This window comes from Ascaphus truei, chromosome 2 (genome assembly GCF_040206685.1).
Source record: "Ascaphus truei isolate aAscTru1 chromosome 2, aAscTru1.hap1, whole genome shotgun sequence".
Classification (NCBI taxonomy): Eukaryota; Metazoa; Chordata; class Amphibia; order Anura; family Ascaphidae; genus Ascaphus; species Ascaphus truei.
Window position 1 is genome coordinate 324,659,869 of NC_134484.1, and position 23,657 is coordinate 324,683,525.

Sequence of the window (23,657 nt, forward strand, 5' to 3'; positions counted from 1 at the left end):
CAGTCCGGTTCAATAGTGGACACCTGGCAACCCTACAAGTCTTCACATATTTAAAGGCATCTTAGAAATACACTTCATCCTTCTGCCTCTAGGCCCTGTAACCTGATACAGCACACCCCAGCTGCTAGGCTCATGGGAATCAACCATGAAATGTTACACATACTAGCCACTCTTGCCACTATATGTGGTTTTTCCACATATTGTAAAGTAGTGTCCTCCTTTCCTATCGTATTAGTAAATAGGAAGATAATAACTGTACTATAATGTAAAAATAAACATTTGTTGGTGCTGGTGCCTTTTAAAATGATGATATTAATAAAAAGAGGATATTTACCAAAGTAAGTACAGCTCAACCCCGTTATAACGCCATCCGCTACAACGCGAATCCGCTTATAACGCGATGCAAGCGCGGCTCCCAATTTTCATATTTATGCATACTTTACAACACTATTATTGGTATCTTAAATACTTTATTGTACAATGCATGCAATTGTACATTATTTCTAACGCGATTCGCTTATAACGCGATGTGATTCTTTGGACCCCAAGCACAGCGTTGTAAGGGGGTTGAACTGTACTTTGGTTTCATATTTGCCATTTAACTGACCCATTTAAAGCAGCAATATAGGTTTCATTTACATTTTTAAAAATTATTATTATTAATACATGATTGAAGCAGGGCATCTCCGGAGCTGAACTGTGTTACTTTCATATATTTTAAATACATTTTATAAGCAGGGTTGGCTACAGTTTGAGCACGGTATGAAAAGAAAGATCTTCTGCTCTCAAAGCACTTGTTTTACTGCATGTAAAGTACTGTAAAGCTAAGGGCATGGTCAGCAGTTATCACACTATGACAATTTATGTGATGGGCTTTACTAATTAAATGTGAGTCGGATCTGTGTGCCGAGTTCGGCTGGTTGTCCATCACTATCTAAAGTTCTTGGCCTGCGTGTTTTGGTGGCTGAAGATGTGGCACATTGGAGCTCAGTGAAAAGTAGGTAACATGGCGCCCGATCTAGCCGTTGACCTGAATAGCAGTTAGATTGTGAGCGATATCCCCCCGGCCTGTGTCTCTGTGTGCACATTTTCTCATTAAACTATGTCAGTGACATGGCGGCTGGCAGCTTATTGCTCTGCGTTACAGCAGCGGGTGGATTCATCATGCTGCAGAAAGTGCTTTTGAAAGAAGAATATTTTACTGTTGCGCAGAGCTGAAAAACTAAGGGCAGGGGGGTATGGACCTTCCAAGAGAAAACATAAAGGAGTTTATTTTTAGTTTGCCAAATGACTGTCATGTAATTAAAGGTTTGGGATCCTATACCATGATGTCATAGCATTCCAGATTTTTAGGGCAGTTTGCACCACTCTAGCTTCTTTTTGAAATTGCTAATCATAATAATACTTTATTTCATATTGTGGTTTTTTTTCCACCATTGGGATAGTGCAGCACATAGGATTTCTTATAGACACACTCCCTGTCCCGATGAGCTTACAATCTAATTTTGGTGCTTGAGGCACAGGGAGATAGAGTGACTTGCCCACGGTCACAAGGAGTTGACTTGAACCAGCCTCCACCTAATTCAAACACAGTGTTATTGGTTACAGTCAGTGTCTTTACTCGTTGAGCCACTCCTTCAGCCCGAAGTACTCTTTAATGTGTACTCCAACATTTCTGCCATGAGAACGGCAGTACTACAAATTCACAATGGCTAACTTGCGAGAGCTAACACCTCTTCAACTCAAGCAATGTGTTGCAGTCCATCTGGCAGCAAAGAGATTCAATACCACATCTGGTCCAAGCTTTTGTAATATACAGGCATACCCCGGTTTAAGGACACTCACTTTAAGTACACTCGCAAGTAAGTACATCTCGCTCAATAGGCAAACGGCAGCTCGCGCATGCGCCTGTCAGCACGTCCTGAACAGCAATACTATCTCCCTACCTGTACCGAAGCTGTGCGCAAGCGGGGAGACTATAGAGCCTGTTACACATGCGTTATTTACATCAGTTATGCACGTATATGACAATTGCAGTACAGTACATGCATCGATAAGTGGGAAAAATGTAGTGCTTCACTTTAAGTACATTTTCACTTTACATACATGCTCCGGTACCATTGCGTACGTTAATGCGGGGTATGCCTGTACTTGATATTGACAGTTTTCTCACCAATTCTAGAGACTCAGCAACAGTGAGCAGCAACCCCATCCAGGGCTGCCCACAGGGGGGGTCTGCCGGGGTTGGCGTCCCGGGCCCCCTGTGCAGCCGTGCCAGTTATATATATATTTTTTTAAATGGCGGAGCAGAGCCGAGGTCCCCAGCACGCATGCGCAGGGCAAGCAAGGTGTCCGGCCTGCTGCCTGTGGGCCCGCTCCCCCCTCCCCCGTTCCCAACATGGGACGGAGGGGAGGCGCCGTTGCGAGCCCGCGCGCCAATTTAGCTTCCTCTGCGCGTGCAAATTGAGCTTCCCCCGCGCGCGCCAATTGCGCTTCCCCTGAGCTTGCCTCCTGCCCCAGGCAGCAGCCGCGGAATGCTCGCCCCGCCCCCCCAGCTGCCTACCTCCTGTGCCCCTCCTCCCACACGCCTACCTCCCGCCCCGGGCAGCAGCCGCGGGGATATCGGGGGCAGGGGGGGGGAAGCGTCTGGTGGGCAAGGAAGCAGCACCCACCTGGTCAAGGTCAGTCACCCAGGCAGTCACTCACTCACCCACCCTGGCAGTCACTCTCCCACCCACCCAACTCACCCACCCTGGCAGTCACTCAGTCACCCACCCACCCAGTCACTCAGTCACCCACCCAGTCACTCCGTCACCCACCCACCCAGGCAGTCAACTCACCCACTCTGGCAATCACTCACCCACCTAGTCACCCACACAGTCACTCACTCAGTCACCCACCCACCCAGTCATTCAAGTGTCACTCACCCACCCAGTCACTCAGTCACCCACCCAGGCAGTCAGTCACCCACCCAGGCATTCAGTCAAGGCAGACATTCACCTATCCACCTACCCAGGCAGGCAGTCACCTGTCTTTTGTTGAAAACATAAAAATAAACAGATTGCATTGTAATGTTTTTTTCCGTATTACAACAAGAAGAAAATAGTTAAGTAAAAGTGGCGCGCTAAAAAATATTTTTTCGTGGCAGGTGCGCTATGAGTTGGGAGGGCCCTGCTGCTTTCATTTGTCCTGGGTCCCATGATTTATGTTGGCGGCTCTGATCCCATCAATAAATCACTGTTCACCGCAAGGATAACAGGTCCATGTTTAATTTGTTATCATAATAATTTTTTACCTCTTTAATTAGTGGGATAAATCTCTTCACCGTTGTTGTACTTTACAAGTCAAAGGAAATTATAACATTAAAAAACATGACCTCCTTAAGTTACTGTTAATACTTTATTTCAGGTAGTGCCAATACTGGGACATATATATGAACCAAGGCAAAAGCAGCGCAAAATAACTGCACCATATGTATCAAAGTGAATAATCCCAGTGAAAGTACAATTATATTTTTCTATTATTATTTTTTGATATATAGGCCCCCATTGTATGCAGCTCTTTACAGACACTAGCATCTATGGAATGAGAAAGAGAAAGAGTAAAAGACATAAAAAGTAAAGTAATTATTGGGAGAAACGGTGGAGGGTTTTGCCTCTTTTTTACCCACCGTCCTTTATATCAGGGGAGCGCAAACTTTTTGGGCTGCGCCCCCCTGTCTTCCCTGCTGCGTCGCCCGCGCCCCCTCCCTATCTTATCTTTGACGCGTGTCACTTAAATGACCCCGCGGTGTCATTTGACGCCGCGTTTCCATGGCGACACGTCACAAAGCGGCTGAATCTGGATAAGTAAAGTGTTGCAGAGGTCTCACGCGATCCGCCAATGCCGTTTTGACAACGGCCCGCGCCTCCCCAGCAAAATCTCCCGCCCCACTTTGGGGTGCGCCCCACAGTTTGCACTCCCCTGCTTTATATAATGTGTGGTTGAAACCCATTCCAACTTCACATTGCAAAGCCAGTATATCCATCCTCACAATGATCAGACTCAGAAGGTTGAAACAGCTGCTGTCTGTAAGTAGGTTTTACTGTTTAACCCAGGCTGTGCTGTAAAGCCATGTAATGCGGCAGGCATCAGCTTATAGGGGTCCATGTCAAAATGGATAAGAAGCAAAAAGTGACACGGTGAGTGTTGCTCTGCTTGTCATTTCCCAGAATCCCTTGCTGCAGTGGAAGCAGTGTACTGTATGCTAAGAGGTGAAAAGCTTGGTTGCAGACCTGTCTGAGACATGGGAATATACTCACAAGGGGATATTTTTAATTTATTGGGAGAAAGCAATTCCGCCTAAAAATAATCAGGGTCACATTTACTATGTGCTGCTACTCCATGGGACACGATCGGGTAAATGTGGGTCGCAATATTTTTAATGTGGAAAAATGGCAGTTCTGCAGCAGGTTTGAGATTGTATAATGGTCCTACTGTATGTATCTCGAAACTCGCCAAGGGCCATATCTACTAAGTAGTGCAAATCTATAAGACACCTTATGGACAATTTAACCACATGGGCGTTAACGTTTCTGACTGCACCGTAAGGTAACTTATGACACAGCACCACTTAGTAAATATGGCCCCAAGGCTCTCACAGTTTTTGGAAGGTATTGAAATCTGTGTTCAGATGTTGGTTTTCCTCTGTAGCTGCCCGCATCTCCTCTAACACAGAGTGACATTAGGTGCAGGCAGTCAATTTAGCAGCTGGGCCCCAGTAATATTTTTTTGGGGGTCTCTAAAGAACTGCTTTTAGCCCATGATTGGGGGTTGTTCAGTTGTGCTTTGCATTGTTGTTGTAAAGCAAAAGTACCTCCAAATAATTATTTTCCAGAAAAAGAATCAATGAATAAATGTTTATTGAGCTCTGATTTCCCCCCCACCCCCCCGAAAAATACAACACAAACACAAAAAATACTTTGCGCTTGACCAATACATTATTATCCGAGCCCAGTTCTAGAATGTACTAAGCGTTTTATAACACAGGACGCATGCCCACATACTACTTCTGGGAGATATTTCAACAGCAATTTTCATAGTGATCAGAAGTCTACAGATTTAGAAGGAAAAAAGAGAGAGAATATTTCTGGAATGCCAGACATAAATGAGAAATTAAAAAAGAAAAGGTACATCAACAAGATATGTATTTTGAAGCCGAGTAGAGGGAGCTATACCTTTAAACAGGGTCCCGTACATGCAGTTCTGCTTCAATTAAATGCCTGTGCGGCTATGTTTGTACATCCTCATCTTGATTGTAGTGGGTTTACAGCAACCTGTGCTACTTTTCTGGGATGGACTCATATACTGACTTCAGTGGTTTGTGATTTAATGATGGAGACGTATTTCCTTAGTAAACCAAATTTAGACTACTGGAATGCTTATCTTATATCCAGACCTTGAACATAAAAGGCATTTTATACCAGCAATTGTTCATTTAATGAGCAATTGCAGAGTACAGGACGGTTAAGGGATTGAGCTCCACGCACCATTATTGCAAGAAGTATTTCGAAATACCAGAAATAGGACGTAAGCTCTGATCAGGGAGACTGTGAGCACAATTACCTTCTTTTCAAATCCTTCTGTGACACTGCGGGAGGAAAAAGGACTTTGAAACTTGAAAGGCAAGAGCTTGCTTTCAACCTCAAAAGCTAGGAGGAAAGGGCTCTGAAATTTGCTCAGTATTCCCAATTCACCATTAGCCTGTTTCTTCCTTTAGCCTTAAGGCATTCTCCGCTTTTTGAAAAGATGTTAAGAAATTCAGTCACAATAGAGAGCCCAGTTTTGAACATGTTTCACTCGGCCCATTGAGGTCTGGTCTTCAGCCTTTGTGTGGGGTGAATTGAGCTGAGCAGTTCTCTGGTTGGGGAGAGGTGAATGAGCAGAGGCTCTGTGCCTTCGCAAATTTGGCAAAGAAAAGAGTCCCCCCTTCCTTCACACGGCCATGCGCATTCCTGTACAGCCCTGCTAGTGGCGATCTAGCTGAGCTAAAGTTAAAGTTAATACCCAGTACTTTGGTTTATAGCAACCTCTTGTTAAGTGTGTCTTGTTATTGAAGTTGCTGTTGACCTCGCTTGGGGACTGGTTGTCCCCTCCACCACCCCCCTCCCCCAAAAAAGTTTATTTAGCATAACCCAAAATAATAAACTTTCCTTCTCCCCAGCTGATTGTGATAGGGTGACATTAGTTTGATTTAATGATTAGCCGACTGACCCCTACACTAGAGGGAGATTCTTGAATAGGGTGAGTTCACTAGCAGGAACTCGGGAAGAATACTAATGAGCTTGTTAAATTTAGCAAGGCACCAACCACTCTTAATTCCTCTAATGGGGGAAGCACTGCTTCTGAGAGAGCCCGAGTGGAAAGCAGTCGGAGAAAGCACCGAATAGCTGCACAGCCAAATAATGTTATTGAAGGAATGAACTTCCATACAGTGAGCCAGGGGTTTTTGGACCGAGTTGTAAGTATTGTCTGTTTTCTCAGGCAGCTGGTGTTTTTTTTTTTCTTCTTTCTTTTTTTCTTTCTCTCCAAGCTGTTGCAAAAACAATAATATTAGCCCAGTGTGTTGAGGAATACCTGCTTGCGTACCTTTCTATTAGAGCTTGGGTCAGGAATACGAAAGCCAAATCTGGCATGTTGACACTTTAACCAAATCTGTGCATGTACCGTTGTTTTTTTATTTGCCTCATAGTTAAATCCCTTGAGTGCTGGGAAGTTCAGCAATGTGTTTCAGTTTGCGAGCAGTGAAGGGCTTGGCAGTTAGTTTGATGAATTTCACTTTATTTCGAGCTGCGTTCAAGAACTTTTTGTGTGTCTTTGATTTTCTCACTTGCACGTTTGCCCAATTCAAAATGATGTTTTGCAGTCTGTTAGCTGTTTGTTTGCCTGGTATTTATTGGGTCCATTGTCAAAAATGTAGGACATCTTGCCAACTGACCAGGAAATCAGTTGTTGGCTTTTGCCCACGCGGACAGATCAGTATATATAGTTGTTCATTACTCTGATGGATGAAACCATTTTAGGATATCAAGGTTTATTTGTTAATCAAGCAACTAAACAAAATCTTCATTTTATTTTGTCAACCAACTATGTCTCGGAAGCTTCTTAGTGGTTTATTTAACCAGCAAAGTTTGCCTCTAGTCAACAGGCTACAAACCGTACACAATAGGATTATGAGGAGTAATGTAGTGCCAAATACACCCACCACAGAGACTATAGTAATCTGTTTAAGCACTGCATTCTAATTGAGAGACTCTTTCAGGCTTGGAGAACCTGTTTGAACTGTGGATCAAATTTGAGTGTTTCTATGTCTTTACTATTGTCAATGCTTAGAAACTCTTATGTGAGTTTCTTTAATTTCTTTAACATCCAACGTTGATGACATATCTTCTTCTTTTCCCCAAATCAATTCAGAGGTGTACATTTTGTGCTTGAGCCCTGCTGCACATGCCTTTTTTCAGATGTATTCATGTCTTAAGTACATGAAAATAGCACATCTGTGTCTTTACATGTTGGGTGAAAATGTCATAAATATGTATTTAAAAAAAAACAAACCTGCCAAAACTGAATTATTTTACTGAAACTGTAAGCCATTCATCTGGGAAGAACATTTTAGCAGATCGGATGTTTCTTTTGCCTCTAAAGCTGTCTGCTGAAAAACCTCGACAAGCAGTAACAGTTGTCTTGTGTTTGGCTGTCGAAATCCTTTGGCAGATGCTGCCGGAGAAGTGGGCTGTTTGCTTACATTTTTGCAATAGACTCCCACTTGTTGCCATGGTGGACAGTATGTTTCTGTCAATAATTTGGCTTGGCCCAGCCTTTCCACACATCCTCTTAAAACCTTATTGAACAATTCAGTTCAACAGAGCAAGATTAGGCAGCTTTCGTCTTTGGCTAGCTGAAGTGGTTGCTGCACTTCCAGCAAGCAGAATTATTGCAGGGGACGTCTCTCCTCTCTGCCCGTACAGAGAAAGAAAGGTCTTTCAAATCCCTTAGCTATTTGTATTCTGGAGTGCGTGAACTGTCAAGTTTTTATCTGCCTCCTTCAAAAGCAACTCTGTGATGCAGGCCACAAGGTAAACGCTTAACATAATGTTTGTCCTTTGGAATTCTATTATTGCAAGGAAATATCAATTTGTAGTACAGTCCCCCCAAGAAAACAAACTGGCGTTTTTCAACAATAATATGCGGATGGTCGCAGAAAACAAGCGCTCAAATTTACTGCATGACAAAAATAAAGGTATCATTAACTAACTTAACATTTCTGCTGCAATGACAATCATGTTGCATACATTTCTACTTAAATTAGTTCTTTAATGTTAACACGTGGTCAAACTGGATTGATTTTTGGATAAAAATTTACATGGATGACAAATTTTGTGGTTGTAGCTCTAAGTCCATTGAAATTGATGTAGCCGAGCAGTTCTGTATTAGTTTTTTTTTTAGCAGATGTGGTACCCTATTCCTTTTGCATTTTTTTGTACTAGAGCCTTTCCTTACCTGCCACGAGTAATATTTCTTCCATCCTTGTAGGACGTCCTGTTTCACCCCCAACCCAACCCATCCTGTATCCCACCTGACAGACCATACTCCGTCCCATAATGAGCAGCCACATTGCCTTTTGTTTCGACGTTGCCCCTTACCCCCTCTAGATTGTAAGCACTCTTGGGCAGGGCCCTCATTACCTTCTGCATCTGTTTGCCCTTATTTGTATGTAACTCTGTTCCCCCACTGCGGAATGTGCTGGCGCTTTACAAAGAAATGATAATAATAACATGACTTCCTAATGCTGTACATTGAAGATCAGTGCTTCAACTAGGCTGTGTTACAAACGGTATAATCTTCTACTTATTGTGCGATAACATCAGGCAAAGAATCACTGCTGAAACATTGTTTGATGGTTGGAAAGGGATAAGAGGCACCGCTAGTACACATTATATTGCATAGCTAGTTTTTGGTGACCTTCTATTTTGGCGTGCATGCAGTATTATCTGTGTGTGTGTTTTATATATATATATATATGTATATATATATTTTTTTTTTTCCAGCTTTAATTGTTTACATATGTGTTTTTTGCATTCATTATGCTGTTTTGTAGTACAAATTAGTTGTTTCCATTTGGCTATTTTTTACCTCATGGAAACAAGAGGATTTCCTTGCAAAGTTGCATAATTATTGTCAGCACAGTTTATTGGAACCAAACTAACCCTCGTTAGGTTCAATGTTCTTAACGGCATCATTAATGAAATGATACAAGCCTTCTTTGCTAGTTTTCTTTATGTTGTTTTCGTGAGAAACGTACCGATGTGAACATACGTTGCATTTGATATTTAAAACGTTTTTTTACGAGATATTTTTTTATATATTACATAAAAGCGTAAACATTTGCTGTCATGGGAAAATCTTAGCATTTTTGCTATTACATGTCTTCATTATTTTGGGCCGTGCGAGTCTTATTAAGGTTACCTCATTTTAGGGAAATATAGCGGAGCTTATTGGACCACATATGTCCATTTAGGGTAAAAACCTGCCACAATTAAACTATTCGGTGCTAGTGGAACCTGACATTTCCATGTCTGCACCCCCAAATAAGGGATGTTATGATAAAGCAAAGAGGAACAAGTTATGGGTTTCAATCATAGCTCACAAGGGACAATTAATTACAGTTCAGTGACTCGCGATTCAGTGACTCACGATTCCGCATTGTCGACTAACATAAACCAGTTTCTTTCTCCGTTTCACTCCAGCACAAATAATAGCATAAGCGTTCTTTCTATGATGAAGACTAAGGAACGGGATTTATGATGGTGAGTGACCCCCGGGTGAGTCACTGATCCTAACTGATGATTTCCTGAGCATAATTCCTTACCATAGTTACTAAATGGTTATATAATGCAGTGCTATATACGTTAAAGGAGTGTAGTTTGAAGAGCGTTTACTCTTAAAGCAGCAATATTACATTCCCCCCTTTTTTTCTTTTCGTATATTAATATGTAAAGAATGCGACAATTAATAATTCTACACTGTTACCTAAGCTGGCAATCGTTTGGTGCTCCTGTTATAAATTTGTAAATATCTAAACTAAATGTCCGCTTTTCAGTTTCAATCAATCCTTCAGTCAGTGTACCTCAGCAGCTACAATGTATAGAAATCAAAGGATGCTCAGTGTATTAAAACTCATAAAAAAAATTAATTGAGTTGAATTAAAAAAAAAAAAAAAAAACAGTCAATTTTATCTAATACTACCAAACTGATTTATATATATATATATATAAAAAAAAACATATAAGATTTCACATGTTTTGCTGCTTTAAGATTTGGCAATGGAGACACAGGTAACTGAAGAGACATTCCCAAGGTAGCAAGGAGATGTCTGGTCTCGATCACTGCTCCAGTAGTCGATATGTATATAGCTCTTCACTTTTCCACTACTGGAGCAAGATCTAACTGTGTATGTACGGGTAAATGTTTGGCCTGATTTATTCTCTCCCTTATGTTCTGATGTCCCAGCTGTTAATACTTATTGTTTGCAGTGACAGCTCCTGGGAATGCGCTGTTCTTTTTTCTGCCAGAGGTATAAACTATTTACATAACGCTGAGCACCAAGGTACAGATTTATCCTGCGCTGCTCACTGTATATACTCTATATTCTGCCGACATTATTCACACGAGCTGTTCCAAGAGCTCTGTTCCTCACTTAAAACCGGGGTCAAAGTGCAATGAACAGTGGGCGTTGTAGCACGAATGCTATTATTATTTATTTTTTGAAGCTTTCACTTCTTGCTTTCATAATACTGTATAAGTATTATGTCAAACTTTTAATACAGGTATCGAGGGTGCTTTGCCTAATTACTGCAGCCATTCCATTTAAATAACCCCCCCCCCTTTCTTTTTAAAGGATGGGGGAGGAGCGGGTTTCTCCAGACGTGACCTGCGTTCATATAAGCTCCCCCGTATACTTCCTGTTGGGAAATAAATGGCAATTGTGCGAGAATCTGCATCAGATGATGTTAGAGCTTCTTATTGGCCTGTGCAACCCGTGGGGGTGTAGCAGCCATTTTATTTTCCCCTGGAGAGACAGTTTGTACCACTAAGTATCTTTGGGGTCCCAGGAGAGGAAAGTAATGCGGTGTAGCTCTGGAATACCTCATTGTTGTAGTGCTGTAAAAAAGAAGAAAAGAAACGGCCAAGCGAGTGGTTGCTTCAATGTCACCGATAAAAGCACGGTGTCAAAATATATATCTTGGTTGTAGAGGTAAAACTCATTAGTTCATTTTCAGTAAAAACGCATTAAATGCATTTCCTGAGTCGGAATGTTTGATATTTCTATTGAAAAACTCATTAAAGACACCTAATCGTCAGAATTTGTCATATCAAAATACCTTCCTTTTTAAATACAGTACATAGCTTTTCAAAAAGGACATTTAGTCGCCATTTCCTCAGTACTCAAAGACTGGAGTTGATGACTTTTACCTGTACAAAGAAGATGTGTTCTTTACCTGTATTCACACTGCTGCTGGGGATGCATTGCAGGCAGATTGTAACAAGACAGGGCTGTAAAGTCTTTGAGATTTGTAATCTATGCCAGCAGTTTTCAACTTTTAAAGAACTTCAAAGCGCTTAAAAAATATATATTGTGACTCAGCAGAACCCAGCTAATGCTAATACTACTAATGCTCGGTATTCCCTACTCTGGATTATTTTGTATTGACCCTTCATTTTTAGTGCACTTTATTTTATTTACAGTGCACTTGTTATTGGTTTAATTTTTATATTTGTTTGGCTGGTTTTTCTTTGTTCTACTTGGCAACAAGTAGAATTGCTGTTCAACTGATTGGACTACTACTACTAATAATAATACTACTACACAACTACTACAATTACTACCACTACTACTACCAGCTACTACCAGATACTGAAAACTGTGGAGCCGTGGAGAAGAGCATATTTTTTATTAGTAATAAACTAGCATACAGGCATACCCCGCTTTAAGGACACTCACTTTAAGTACACTCTTGAGTCAGGACATATCGCCCAATATGCAAAGGACAGCCCACACATGCGCCTGTCAGCACTCCTGAATAGCAATACCGGCTCCCTACTTGTACCGAAGCTGTGTGCAAGCGGGGAGACTATAGAGCCTGTTACAAATGCGTTATATACATCAGTTATGCACGTATATGAAGATTGCAGTACAGTACATGCATCGATAAGTGGGGAAAAAGTAGTGCTTCACTTTAAGTACATTTTCACTTTACATACATGCTCCGGTCCCATTGCGTACGTTAATGCGGGGTATGCCTGTATTTATATATCATACAGTATAACACTATAATATAACATCTGATTCTAATAACTAGACGTGTTGGTGCTTTGCATGGATATAGTAGGTAATCGCTAACTAGACAAATACTGCAAGTAAAGATGTTGTTTTTGCTCATGGTATTTACAACAAGCCTTTGGTTTAGCTAGTCCAGATCTAAAGGGGTTAACTCATTAAACTACCAAAGTGCCGTTCAAGGGACCATTGCATGAAACTCCCATTGAAGTCAGGAGTTTCCGTGCAATAGTGCCCCTATCGGCACTATTGCAGTTTACTGAATAACCCCCTAAGGCCCAGATATTCAAAAGGCTGCTAAATCTTTACTTTCCTGTCATTCACACGAATGGAAGTTGAGGTGTGCTATAGCCTAGCCCCTTTTTGTGGATCTGGTCTTGTGTGTGTTACTTTTAGTTTCAGGCTATTTTTGTCAGGGGTTTGGCTTATACCTTTTCATTAAGCAGCCAGCAAACCTACATGCAAACAGCAGTTTGTTCTTTAAGATTTGTCAGCTTGAGCAGCTGTACAGAACTGAACCTGAATAGTTTACACCCTGCATATTTACTGTAGCTGCAGTGGGAGACATGTATCGGCATAAACAAAGTGCACATAGAATTATTATTTTTTAACCATTGCTCCATTTTCTGCTTGCAATGGCATCAGATGCAAGAAAGTGTTTGTTACATTTGACTGCAAATAAAAATATCACTTGTGAGCACATGCACGTGTCTCAGACAGTCCTGCAACCCTGCCTTTCTGATTATCTCCTAGTATACAGCGCTTCCACTGCAGCCAGGGATTCTGGGTAATGACATGCAACTGAGCACACAGTGTCACCTTTTTGCTTCTTGTCCATTTTAACATGGGCCCCTATAAGCTTATGCTTGCCACATTACACTGCTTTTTTTTGCACAGCCTGGGTTACAGAAGTGCATAGCCAGTAAATCTACTCACAGACAGCTGTTTCAACCTTCGGGATCTGATCTGTGTGAGGCTGGTTATACTGATTTTGCCATGTGAAGCTGGAATAGGTTTTAACCACACATTAAATAAGTTATGGTGGGTAAAAAAGTAACAAAAACCCTCCACCATACAGTGTACAGCAAATAAAAATAGTGCTTGTGAGCACACATTTGACTCAAATTGTTAGACAGAAATGATGACGCCACCTCGTACCTGGATAGTTTTTATACATCTAATTATAATATGTATATTCATGCAACTCGCCCCCATCTTCTCTTGTCACTCCACAAATTGCAAGGGTCACACACTTGGAGCAAAAGACTTTGATATACTAACGGAAAGAGACGCAAGATGAAATTGACACAATGTGACTCAATTTTGCCCCAAATTTGCCTTGAAACATCACCCCCAATGTCTTGCAGAGTATGAACTATTCGTACTGGAAATAATACAATGTGTATGTAAAAGTTGCATATAATTATCAACTTTTCATGACAAGTATCTATGTATATTTATAGGGTTTTTTTGTCACCTTTTTCACCCACCATAACTTATCTAATGTGTGGTGGAAACCTACCCAAGCTTCAAATTGCAAAGCCAGTATAACCAGCACTAATGAGAGCCACAAGTTCGAAACAGATGTCTGTGAGTAGGGTTGCTGGCTATGCATCTTAACCCAGGCTGTGCTGAAAAGCTGTGTAATTCAGCAAGCATAAGCTTATAGGGGTCCATGTCAAAATGGATTGGAATCAAAAGGTGACACTGTGTGCGCATTTGCATGTCACTTCCCAGAATCTCTGACTGTAGTGGAAGCACTGTATGCTGGGTGATAAGGGTGAAAGGCAGGGCTGCAGACCTGTTTAAGATGTGAATGTGCTCACAAGTAATATTTTTATTTGCTCAATACTATACGGTGGAGGTTGTTTTGTCGTTTTTCACCCACCCACATATATATATATATATATATATATATATATATATATACACACACACACACATACCACCAATGCATGCACGCAACACTTCAGAAGAGAGTAGGGTATTATAATAGAATAAGTGCAACAAACATAAAATTAGACAGTGGGAAAGTAAATCCCTGCCCTGGGGAGCTTACGATCTACTGTAAGTTTCAGCTATCTTTATTTCTCTTGCTTACTCAGAGCTGGGTTACACACATGCACATAAATAAAAGAAAACATTGTTTTGCTTAAATCATTATAGCCTCGGTGTTACAGTACTTTGCTTCAGTAATTACATGTTTATTTAAAAAGAGTATCTTTTGTCCATATAATTACAGTTTATTCTAACCGTTTGTCAGCATCAGATGCAGGGACTTCATTTTTCACACTACAGCAATGACAGAAATTAACAAAATGCCAATGCAGTTTTTCCGCATTTGGAGCAGCAGGAGGTTAAAATGTTACACAGCATAGCTGAAAATTCCTGCAGTTAGCAGCAGGCTAGGTACAGTAGGAGCAGGGCAGGTTTTCCTTTTCAATGCTTTTCATCCCTACATGTACAGTGACTCTCTGTGGATGCGGTGCTGCTTGTGACTGTCTGTGTGCTCTGTGCTGTGTGTGCGACTCCTGTGCTCTGTGCTGTGTGCGACTCCTGTGCTCTGTGCTGTGTATGTAACTGCCTGTGTGTTCTGTGCTGTGTGTGGGTGTGCGACTCCCTGTGTGCACTGTAATGTGTGTGACTCCCTGTATGCACTATGCTGTGTGTGACTCATTTGTGTGCTGTGTGTGTGTGACTCCCTGTGTGCACTGTGCTGTGTATGTGCTCTGTGCTGTGTGTGACTCCCTGTGTGCTCTGTGCTGTGTGTGACTCCCTGTCTGTGCTGTGATGTGTGTGACTCCCTGTGTGTGCTCTGTGCTGTGTGTGCTCCGTGTTGTGTGTGACTTCCTGTGTGTGCTCTGTGCTGTGTGTGACTCCCTGTGTGTGCTGTGCTGTGTGTGACTCCCTGTGTGTACTGGGGTGTGTGACTCACTGTGTCTGCTCTGTGCTGTGTGAGACTCAATGTGTGTGCTCTGTGCTGTGTGTGACTCCTTGTGCGCCCTGTGCTGTGTGTGACTCCCAGTGTGTGCCCTGTGTGTGCCCTGTGCTGTGTGTGACTCCCTGTGTGTGTCCTGTGCTGTGTGTGACTCCGTGTGTGCCCTGTGCTGTGTGTGACTCCCTGTGTGTGCCCTGTGCTGTGTGTGACTCCCTGTGTGTGCCCTGTGCTGTGTGTGACTCCCTGTGTGTGAACTGGGCTGTGTGTGACTCCCTGTGTGTGCCCTGTGCTGTGTGTGACTCCCTGTGTGTGCCCTGTGCTGTGTGTGACTCCCTGTGTCCTCTGTGCTGTGTGTGACTCCCTGTGTGTGAACTGTGCTGTGTGTGACTCCCTGTGTGTGCCCTGTGCTGTGTGTGACTCCCTGTGTGTGCCCTGTGCTGTGTGTGACTCCCTGTGTGTGAACTGGGCTGTGTGTGACTCCCTGTGTGTGACTCCCTATGGGTAAATTTGCATGACTTTTGCAGTCTATTTCCTTAATATGTAACTCTCCATCATGTAGCCTTCTTTTCCGCAGTTTAGTAATGCTCATTTTTACAATGAATTTGAAGGTTCATGTTAGCAGATTTGTTTTACCCTTTAAAGGTTTAAAAGCTAAGCTAATTATTATTATTGTTGTTGTTGTTATTATTATTATGTTTTTCTAAATATGCAAAACTTTGTCCTACTGACTTGTGAATCTATGAAGTCGGCATCAAGCGCTGCTACAGGTTAACGCCCCAGATCCGGGTTAGGTAAATGGGAGTTAACACAGGATCCGGCGCTCTATCCCGTGCCGACACTTGATGCATCGGATCTTTTGCTCCCTCCCCGCGCTTCCGTAATCTTAATAAGAAGGCCTAATTTTTCATTTAGATCACTGTTGTGGCTTTAGTTACTCATTTGCATGGTCACTTGTAATGTAACGGACATATCGCTGCAGTTAAAAGCCGATTGCCTCTTGTCCGCTGGCGATAGGGCTTTAGTAAAATAGGTCGATAAATACAATGGGTGATGAAAGCCAATAGCGCCCAATTTTTTAATCTATCGACCTTTTGGTGAATCTAGACCTTGGAGAGCAGAGGCACCCAGTAAACGCCAGTCCCAAGGCCCCCTCGTGTGCCAACTCTTGTGACTGTCATTGATTGTCATAACAGTAATGTAAGAGGTACCTAAAAGAAATGTAACTTCCTATATCATATATAGGAAATACAAATATCACTTGTGAACACATTCACATGCCTCAGACAGGTCTGCAACCCTGTTTTTCCCCATTATCTCTTAACATGCAGTGCTTCCACTGCAGCCAGGGATTCTGGGAAAATACATGTAAATGAGCTCACCTTTTGCTTCTTGTCTATTTTAAGATGGACCCCCTATAAGCGTATGCCTGCCGTATTACACAGCTTTTCAGCACAGTCTGGGTTTGCATATATAATATTGCAAAGTCATTTTTACTCAGTGGGCAAGATGGCTTCAAAAAAGTAGTGGTACTGTGCCTGACATTTAAAAATATCGGCATTTGTTCAGTAAAGCTATTCACACATACTTTAGAAAGTTTTAAAAAAAGACCTTATATATCTATCTTCTAGTGAAGTGTCTTACGTAATAGCACCATTTAGTAAATATGGTCTTTTATGTTTATGTTTGGTGCCCTTATCCTGTTAACCCTTTCAGTGCTGGAGGGTCATGCAACCCCCACGGCCACAAACCCTCCAGCACCTTTGCATCACATGACAGCTCTTCGGCGCAATCACGTGATGCCGTTTCTGTTCTGGTCATCGGGACGGGTGGGAGGTGTGGCCCGCCGCCCGCCCGGGTGGGGGGTGTGGCCCGCCGCCCGCCCGTTCAGTGTGGTACGTGATCCAGCGCCGAAAATCTAGCAAAGGCCAATGACGTGTGGTGTACGTCATAAAGGCCCCTGGCGTGGCAGCTATATTGATGTACAGAAGGGGTGGCCAACTCCAGTCCTCAAGGGCCACCAACAGCTCAGGTCTTAAGGATGTCCCTGCTTCAGCACTGGTGGCTCAATCAGTGGCTCAGTAAGAAGGACTATCCTGGAAACCTGACCTGTTGGTGGTCCTTGAGGACTGGATTTGGCCACTCATAATGTACACCGTACGTCATTAGAGCACTAAAGGGGTTAACGTAAACATGGTTTCCTGTGCTTCATATATTTTTAGGATTTAGCACACATGCTGGGTTCTGCTTAAGTTCAAGTCTGTTCAATGACATAAGTAAGTGGGGGCCCTCTTCAGATGATTAGACCTCAAATGAAAATACCATAGAATGTTTCAGGTGGGTGCTCTGAATTTCAGGGGTTTTTTTTCATAGAGTAAACCTTAGAAAAATTGAACTTTTGACTTCGACAACCTTCTACAAACACACACCACACAGCACACAGCACACAGCACACAATTTGCACCGGCCATAAGCAGAGTATTGTAAAGCCGGTGAGAAAACGCCGCGTGACATCTTAAAAACCGTGTTTGCTGACATTGCCATATTCCTTATTATATTCTAACTCTTTTCTTTCTTTTTTTGTCTCCCAGAGGATGAAAGTCCAGTACAGACCTATCACAGAGAGAGAAGAAACGCGATCACAATGCAGCCACAAGGAGGGCAAGGCCTCAGTAAAATCAGTGAGGAGCCTTCTACATCGAGCGAGGAAAGAGCCTCATTAATAAAGAAGGAGATCCATGGATCTATAACACACCTGCCCGAGCCTTCCGTTCCATACCGCGGCACTGTCTTTGCTATGGACCCAAGGAATGGTTATATCGACCCACATTACCGTAAGTACCATTGCTGTTTGTTACCCCGATGACCCGTTTGATATATATGCAAGCATATTATTATTCACATTTGCCAACCGTGTACACAGTGCTGTACACAAATTACATATAGAGATGCGACAGACGTTATTACCCCCGTTAACACGAGTTAACGCCTTAGCTAACACATGGGTTCTCTCCTTAACCATTGTTTTCAATAGCGCTCTACTATTAAATAATGTGCCCGCGTTAACGCAACGCATTGCCTTAACGGGTGTAATAATGTTTGCTCCATCGTATATGGAGATATTATATAATAGGTGTATATGGTACACACCGAAAGAAAATAGTCATTGCCTTGAAGAGCTCACAATAGCGAGTGTTAGTGTAGTTTACAGTCTCATTTCACAATGCATAGCTGAACACATCTGTACATTCCCTATCTTCCTTTCTAAGCACACGTTGCTTATTGCCTTACCCAGTACCCCTGACACTGTATGCTACTCAGTAAAACAATACAGACACAGGGACGCCTTAGCTCATGAAGCTTCGCTCGTAAAGTATGGCTCAAGACGGAAAACAAGTCACCTGGATCTGGCACATGGTTTCCTTCTTCAGAGGCCTGGGCATTAATCACAAGGCCTTGATTTTGTTTTTATTGTGTTGTGTTTACCCCAAACCACATTACTTAAGTTCTTGCAGTGGGTTGTCACAGGCAGTGACTCATTTTAAAGCAGCAATCCCGCCGACCGATCGTTTTTTTAACCCGTCCCCCCCTTTTTTGGGGGGGGGGTTAGCCTTTGATATCCAGAGCGCCCCCGGGAACTGAACAGAGTTAGTTCCAGGGATCCTCCCTTTCCGAAGATACTTACCGGGGACCCCAGGGGTGAAAAATTACGTAGTTCAACTTGGGGAACTATTGGTTACCATCCTTTAAAAAAAAAAATGGGTGAGGGGTTGTCAGGCAGGATTTCTGCTTGAATCTTTGGGAGGCCCAAGATGTAGCCACTATGTCATGGGGTCTGACACTCCAGATTCATGCCTGAAGAGATGGCGTGTGCAGGACGCGATCTGTAGTGCAGGGAAATGAAAGAGGAGAACTCCTCCTCTTTTGTTTCAGGGTAAAGGAACGTCTCAATCACGTGACCGCTCGGAGGAGTGATGGCTATTTGCCTCCGGTGCTCAAGGATTAAAGTGTTCTTCACTGTATAATCCATTGTCCTTAAAGGAGCACTCATGGCGACATTATTTAAAATCTTTTTTTAATAGATTTGAGGCAGGACTCTGTTGAGTCTACTCAAACTCACAGTTCTCCTTGTTTTAAGTTTGTCATGTCATTCAAGATATACATTTGATGTAACCCCCTGTGTATGGCAAGCAACACATGCACACTGCCCCCTAGCAGGTTCCTCTCTGAGGGACATGTGACTATTATGAGCCAGTAGAAAGGCTGGTGATGTAGGAGGGCCTAAGAAGGAGAGTGAGCCTTAAAAGGGGGCAGCCATGACAGTTCATATCAGATCTGCATGGGCCTGGAGTAGTGAGGCTCGATCAAGAGTAGCCGGTGTGACGGGACCTGTACGAGTCCCGCGCGTGTGAGACTGCAGATCGGCCGAGAGGACAGAGAGCAGCCTAAAGAACTGAATAGCCCAGCAGCCGAGATTCGGAAGGGTACAGAGGAAGACTGCTGACGGAGGGGACCCCCCAACGGTCATAGGATATTGTAGTACTAAAACAAACCTTTGCACAGTACAGGCCTGCTACACCCAAGTACAAACACGAGCTCCAACGGTGTACCGGTACCTCAAATATAGGCCTGAATACCCAGGATTGGGAGGCCTCTAATGCTGACAATATCACACACGCACGCAGCTCTTATGTGAACTGTAATGAGAATTGTTTTGTTATTTGTGTGTGGTGATCCTGTGTCTAAGGATCACTGGGTTCCTGTTAACCATTGAATACATACATCTATATAAATCAGTTATACATCCAAGTGTTTGCTCCACCCACGTGGGGTATTTATCATAGATATAAGGACTCAGGCCCCCACCTCAGCACCAGGCGTATAATCTGAGGCACAGTAAAATAGAGTGGTTACATTAACAATGTCTAAAAGAGAAGGATTTGAACTAAAGCATATTAAAAAGAACGGTACCGCAGGCATGTTTTATTCTGATACACTTGAGCTGTGAGTAAACTGCATCTTTATGGAAAAACCTGATATAATAAATTGTGTTTGACCATTTTTAAACGCAACTTTTTGTAATTTTTGACCTCACTCAACAATTGATACGGGAAAAAAAAATTAAAATAACAAGTGATCTGATGTTTGAACACAGATGTGGATCGGAAAAACCTGAAGGCTGTTTCTATTTAAGTTCTGTAGTAATAAAGTATGTCTTGAGGTGTCAAAGCTTACGCCTGTGGATCGCAGATTTATCACCCGGGCAGGATATGGCTTTGCCATTTAACCTTTTGGTCTCCAATTCCAGATGACACTTGGAGGCCCACAAACAGGCTCCCAGTCTGTTGTATTTTATCACATGATTCCCCAAACTTTTAACGTTTATGTTAAAAGGTCATTGACCAGATGACTGATTAGCAAGGACAGCTGATTAGTGCTCTGAGAAAAGTGCCAGGGATAAAAGCTAATGCTATCCGTTCATTAGTGGGTATGCCGCATAAAAACAGGAATGCTAACTCATTGAGGAAGCAGATCAAAGTGGGTCACAACTTTTAATAATTTTCACCAGCTACTTTTTTTTCTCTTCAGCGGTGTACTATAATGAGACATGTTTTTTTGTTTTAAAATCCTTTCTAAAAAGAAAGTAATTGATGGGCTTGTAGACATCTTTAATGTTTGTTGCAGGATCCGGTTAATTATTATTATTTTTTTTGTTGTTTTCCTGGTGGGGTTAAAGAAAACTGCTAAATTGATTTATTTTTAAAAATGGGATTATTCTATAGCGATTAAAGCGTTGAATTAATTTTCATTAGTCCGGCCACATTTTGCATCACAGTAGTGAAGCAGAATGCAGAGTAGAAATAAATAAAGCAGTCTGAAATACTGAAAAAAGATAGGTGCAAAACAGCGCTAATGATATTTCAAATGAAATAACAAAGTGTAAGGCAGCCAGGTAAATGACTGGTGGTACAACCAGTCAGAGTGACAGACTGAAAAAAAGGGATGACCGGCGCCAAAAAGGTTAAATACCAAACCAATACAGGTGTGACAGTCCAAATGCAGTCCTTGAGATGATGAAATATGATGATTCTCACCTCAGCAGGATATATGTGGAAAAAGAGAAAAGAAAAACAGATAATGGTGCAGTAAAACAACACTGGGGGGGTGGACAAGGACTAACAATTTGAGACATACAAGACATACAAACGTTAAACACTAGCACGGCCTTTATATTAATAAAAGCAAATTTATTGTGGTGTGGAAAGTGCATAAACCGCATCCGGAGGGGTAAAATTACAACCCTACTCACAAGATGCTGGAAAGGTTAAGGCAACGAACTGGATGCATGCAGCTTGGCTCTCAAGATGGCGACCGGAGCACTTTGCCTGGCGTCCACACGTGACCGGGATGGAAGACAGGTGACTCAGATGACAGGGGCCTCTGGGCGGATGTGACGTCTCCTCCGCTGTAGTACCACCACAGGCTCACTTTCTCCAGTCCTCCAGTCCTCCTCAGCAACCGCGATAACGCCGCAAATCGGTTGTAGCACTTTGAAGACTGCAGATTTCTCCTTTTGGGACTGCAGACTTCACCACGACCTAGAAACACTCTATAAACTCGAAGTCGCCATCTTGAGAGCCAAGCTGCATGCATCCAGTTCGTTGCCTTAATAACCTTTCCAGCATCTTGTGAGTAGGGTTGTAATTTTACCCCTCCGGATGCGGTTTATGCACTTTCCACACCACAATAAATTTGCTTTTATTAATATAAAGGCCGTGCTAGTGTTTAACGTTTGTATGTCTTGTATGTCTCAAATTGTTAGTCCTTGTCCACCCCCCCAGTGTTGTTTTACTGCACCATTATCTGTTTTTCTTTTCTCTTTTTCCACATATATCCTGCTGAGGTGAGAATCATCATATTTCATCATCTCAAGGACTGCATTTGGACTGTCACACCTGTATTGGTTTGGTATTTAACCTTTTTGGCGCCGGTCATCCCCTTTTTTCAGTCTGAAATACTGACTATCTATCTATCTATCTATCTATCTATCTATCTATCTATCTATCTATCTATCTATCTATCTATCTATCTATATCTAGAGCAGGGGTGGGCAACCTATTTTTCAATGCAGCCACAGGTGTGGCGAATTAGAAGTGAAAATAGCCACACAATGTAAAAATTGAGGTATTATGTTGCGCATGCGAAAATTTTAAACACACTGTTTGAACAAGTTTATAAATTCTTAAGGCCGTTCTATAGTGTGTGCGCCGTGCGAACGCACGTGCACGTGACGCATGCTTTTTGTGTGTATGCTGTGAGCGAGTGAGGCACAGTGTGTGTGTGTGTGTGTGTGTGTGTTATAAATACGTTTGAAATAAAGAAATACTTTAATAAATTATTTATTAACATTGTACACACACACACACACATTTCAGTGGCGGTAGCGGCGCAAAATTTTTATTTTCCTCCTCTTCCCCGTCAGAACACTCACTGCCTTGCGCGCGTGGCACCATTATAGAAAGGCTGACTAACCTCAGCCAACTATAACTGCCGCGCGCACGGCGCAGCAAGCGCACGCACTATAGAACGGCCCTCAAACCGCAACCCCCCTTATCCTCTCACGCCACCACCAATACCCTCCTCATCATCATCTCCTCACCATCTCATTTAACCCCCCTCAACACCTTCTCCTTTAACCTCCCCATCACCTCCCCCCTGCACCCTTCATCTCACCCCTATACCCTACATCTCCCCCTGCACTCTTCATGCTTCATCTCCCCCCTGCACTCTTCATCCTCCCCCTGCACTCTTCATCCTTCATATCCCCCCTGCACTCTTCATCCTCTCCCTGCACTCTTCATCCTTCATATCCCCCCTGCACTCTTCATCCTCTCCCTGCACTCTTCATCCTTCATATCCCCCCTGCACTCTTCATCCTTCATCTCCCCCCTGCACTCTTCATCCTCCCCCTGCACTCTTCATCCTCCCCCTGCACTCTTCATCCTCCCCCTGCACTCTTCATCCTTCATATCCCCCCTGCACTCTTCATCCTCTCCCTGCACTCTTCATCCTTCATATCCCCCCTGCACTCTTCATCCTTCATCTCCTCCTGCACTCTTCATCCTTCATCTCCCCCTGCACTCTTCATCCTCCCCCTGCACTCTTCATCCTGCATCTCCCCCCTGCACTCTTCATCCTCCCCCTGCACTCTTCATCCTTCATCTCCCCCCTGCACTCTTCATCCTTCATCTCCCCCCTGCACTCTTCATCCTCCCCCTACACTCTTCATCCTTCATCTCCCCCCTGCATTCTTCATCCTCCCCCTGCACTCTTCATCCTTCATAT

At 42.9% G+C, this 23,657-nt stretch overlaps 1 protein-coding gene across 5 annotated transcripts in view; it reads left to right on the forward strand.

Moving 5' to 3' along the window:
• Positions 1–23,657, forward strand: part of GLI3 (GLI family zinc finger 3) — a 233,465-nt gene that overhangs the window by 59,367 nt on the left and 150,441 nt on the right. For 4 of the 5 annotated variants that reach the window (XM_075586595.1, XM_075586592.1, XM_075586594.1 and 1 more), the window contains exon 3: positions 17,903–18,145. In XM_075586595.1, the coding sequence (XP_075442710.1) occupies positions 17,903–18,145 (243 nt within the window). Of the gene's footprint in view, positions 1–6,293; positions 6,500–17,902; positions 18,146–23,657 lie in introns of those variants that run through there. The other variant, XM_075586596.1, reaches the window with a different exon arrangement.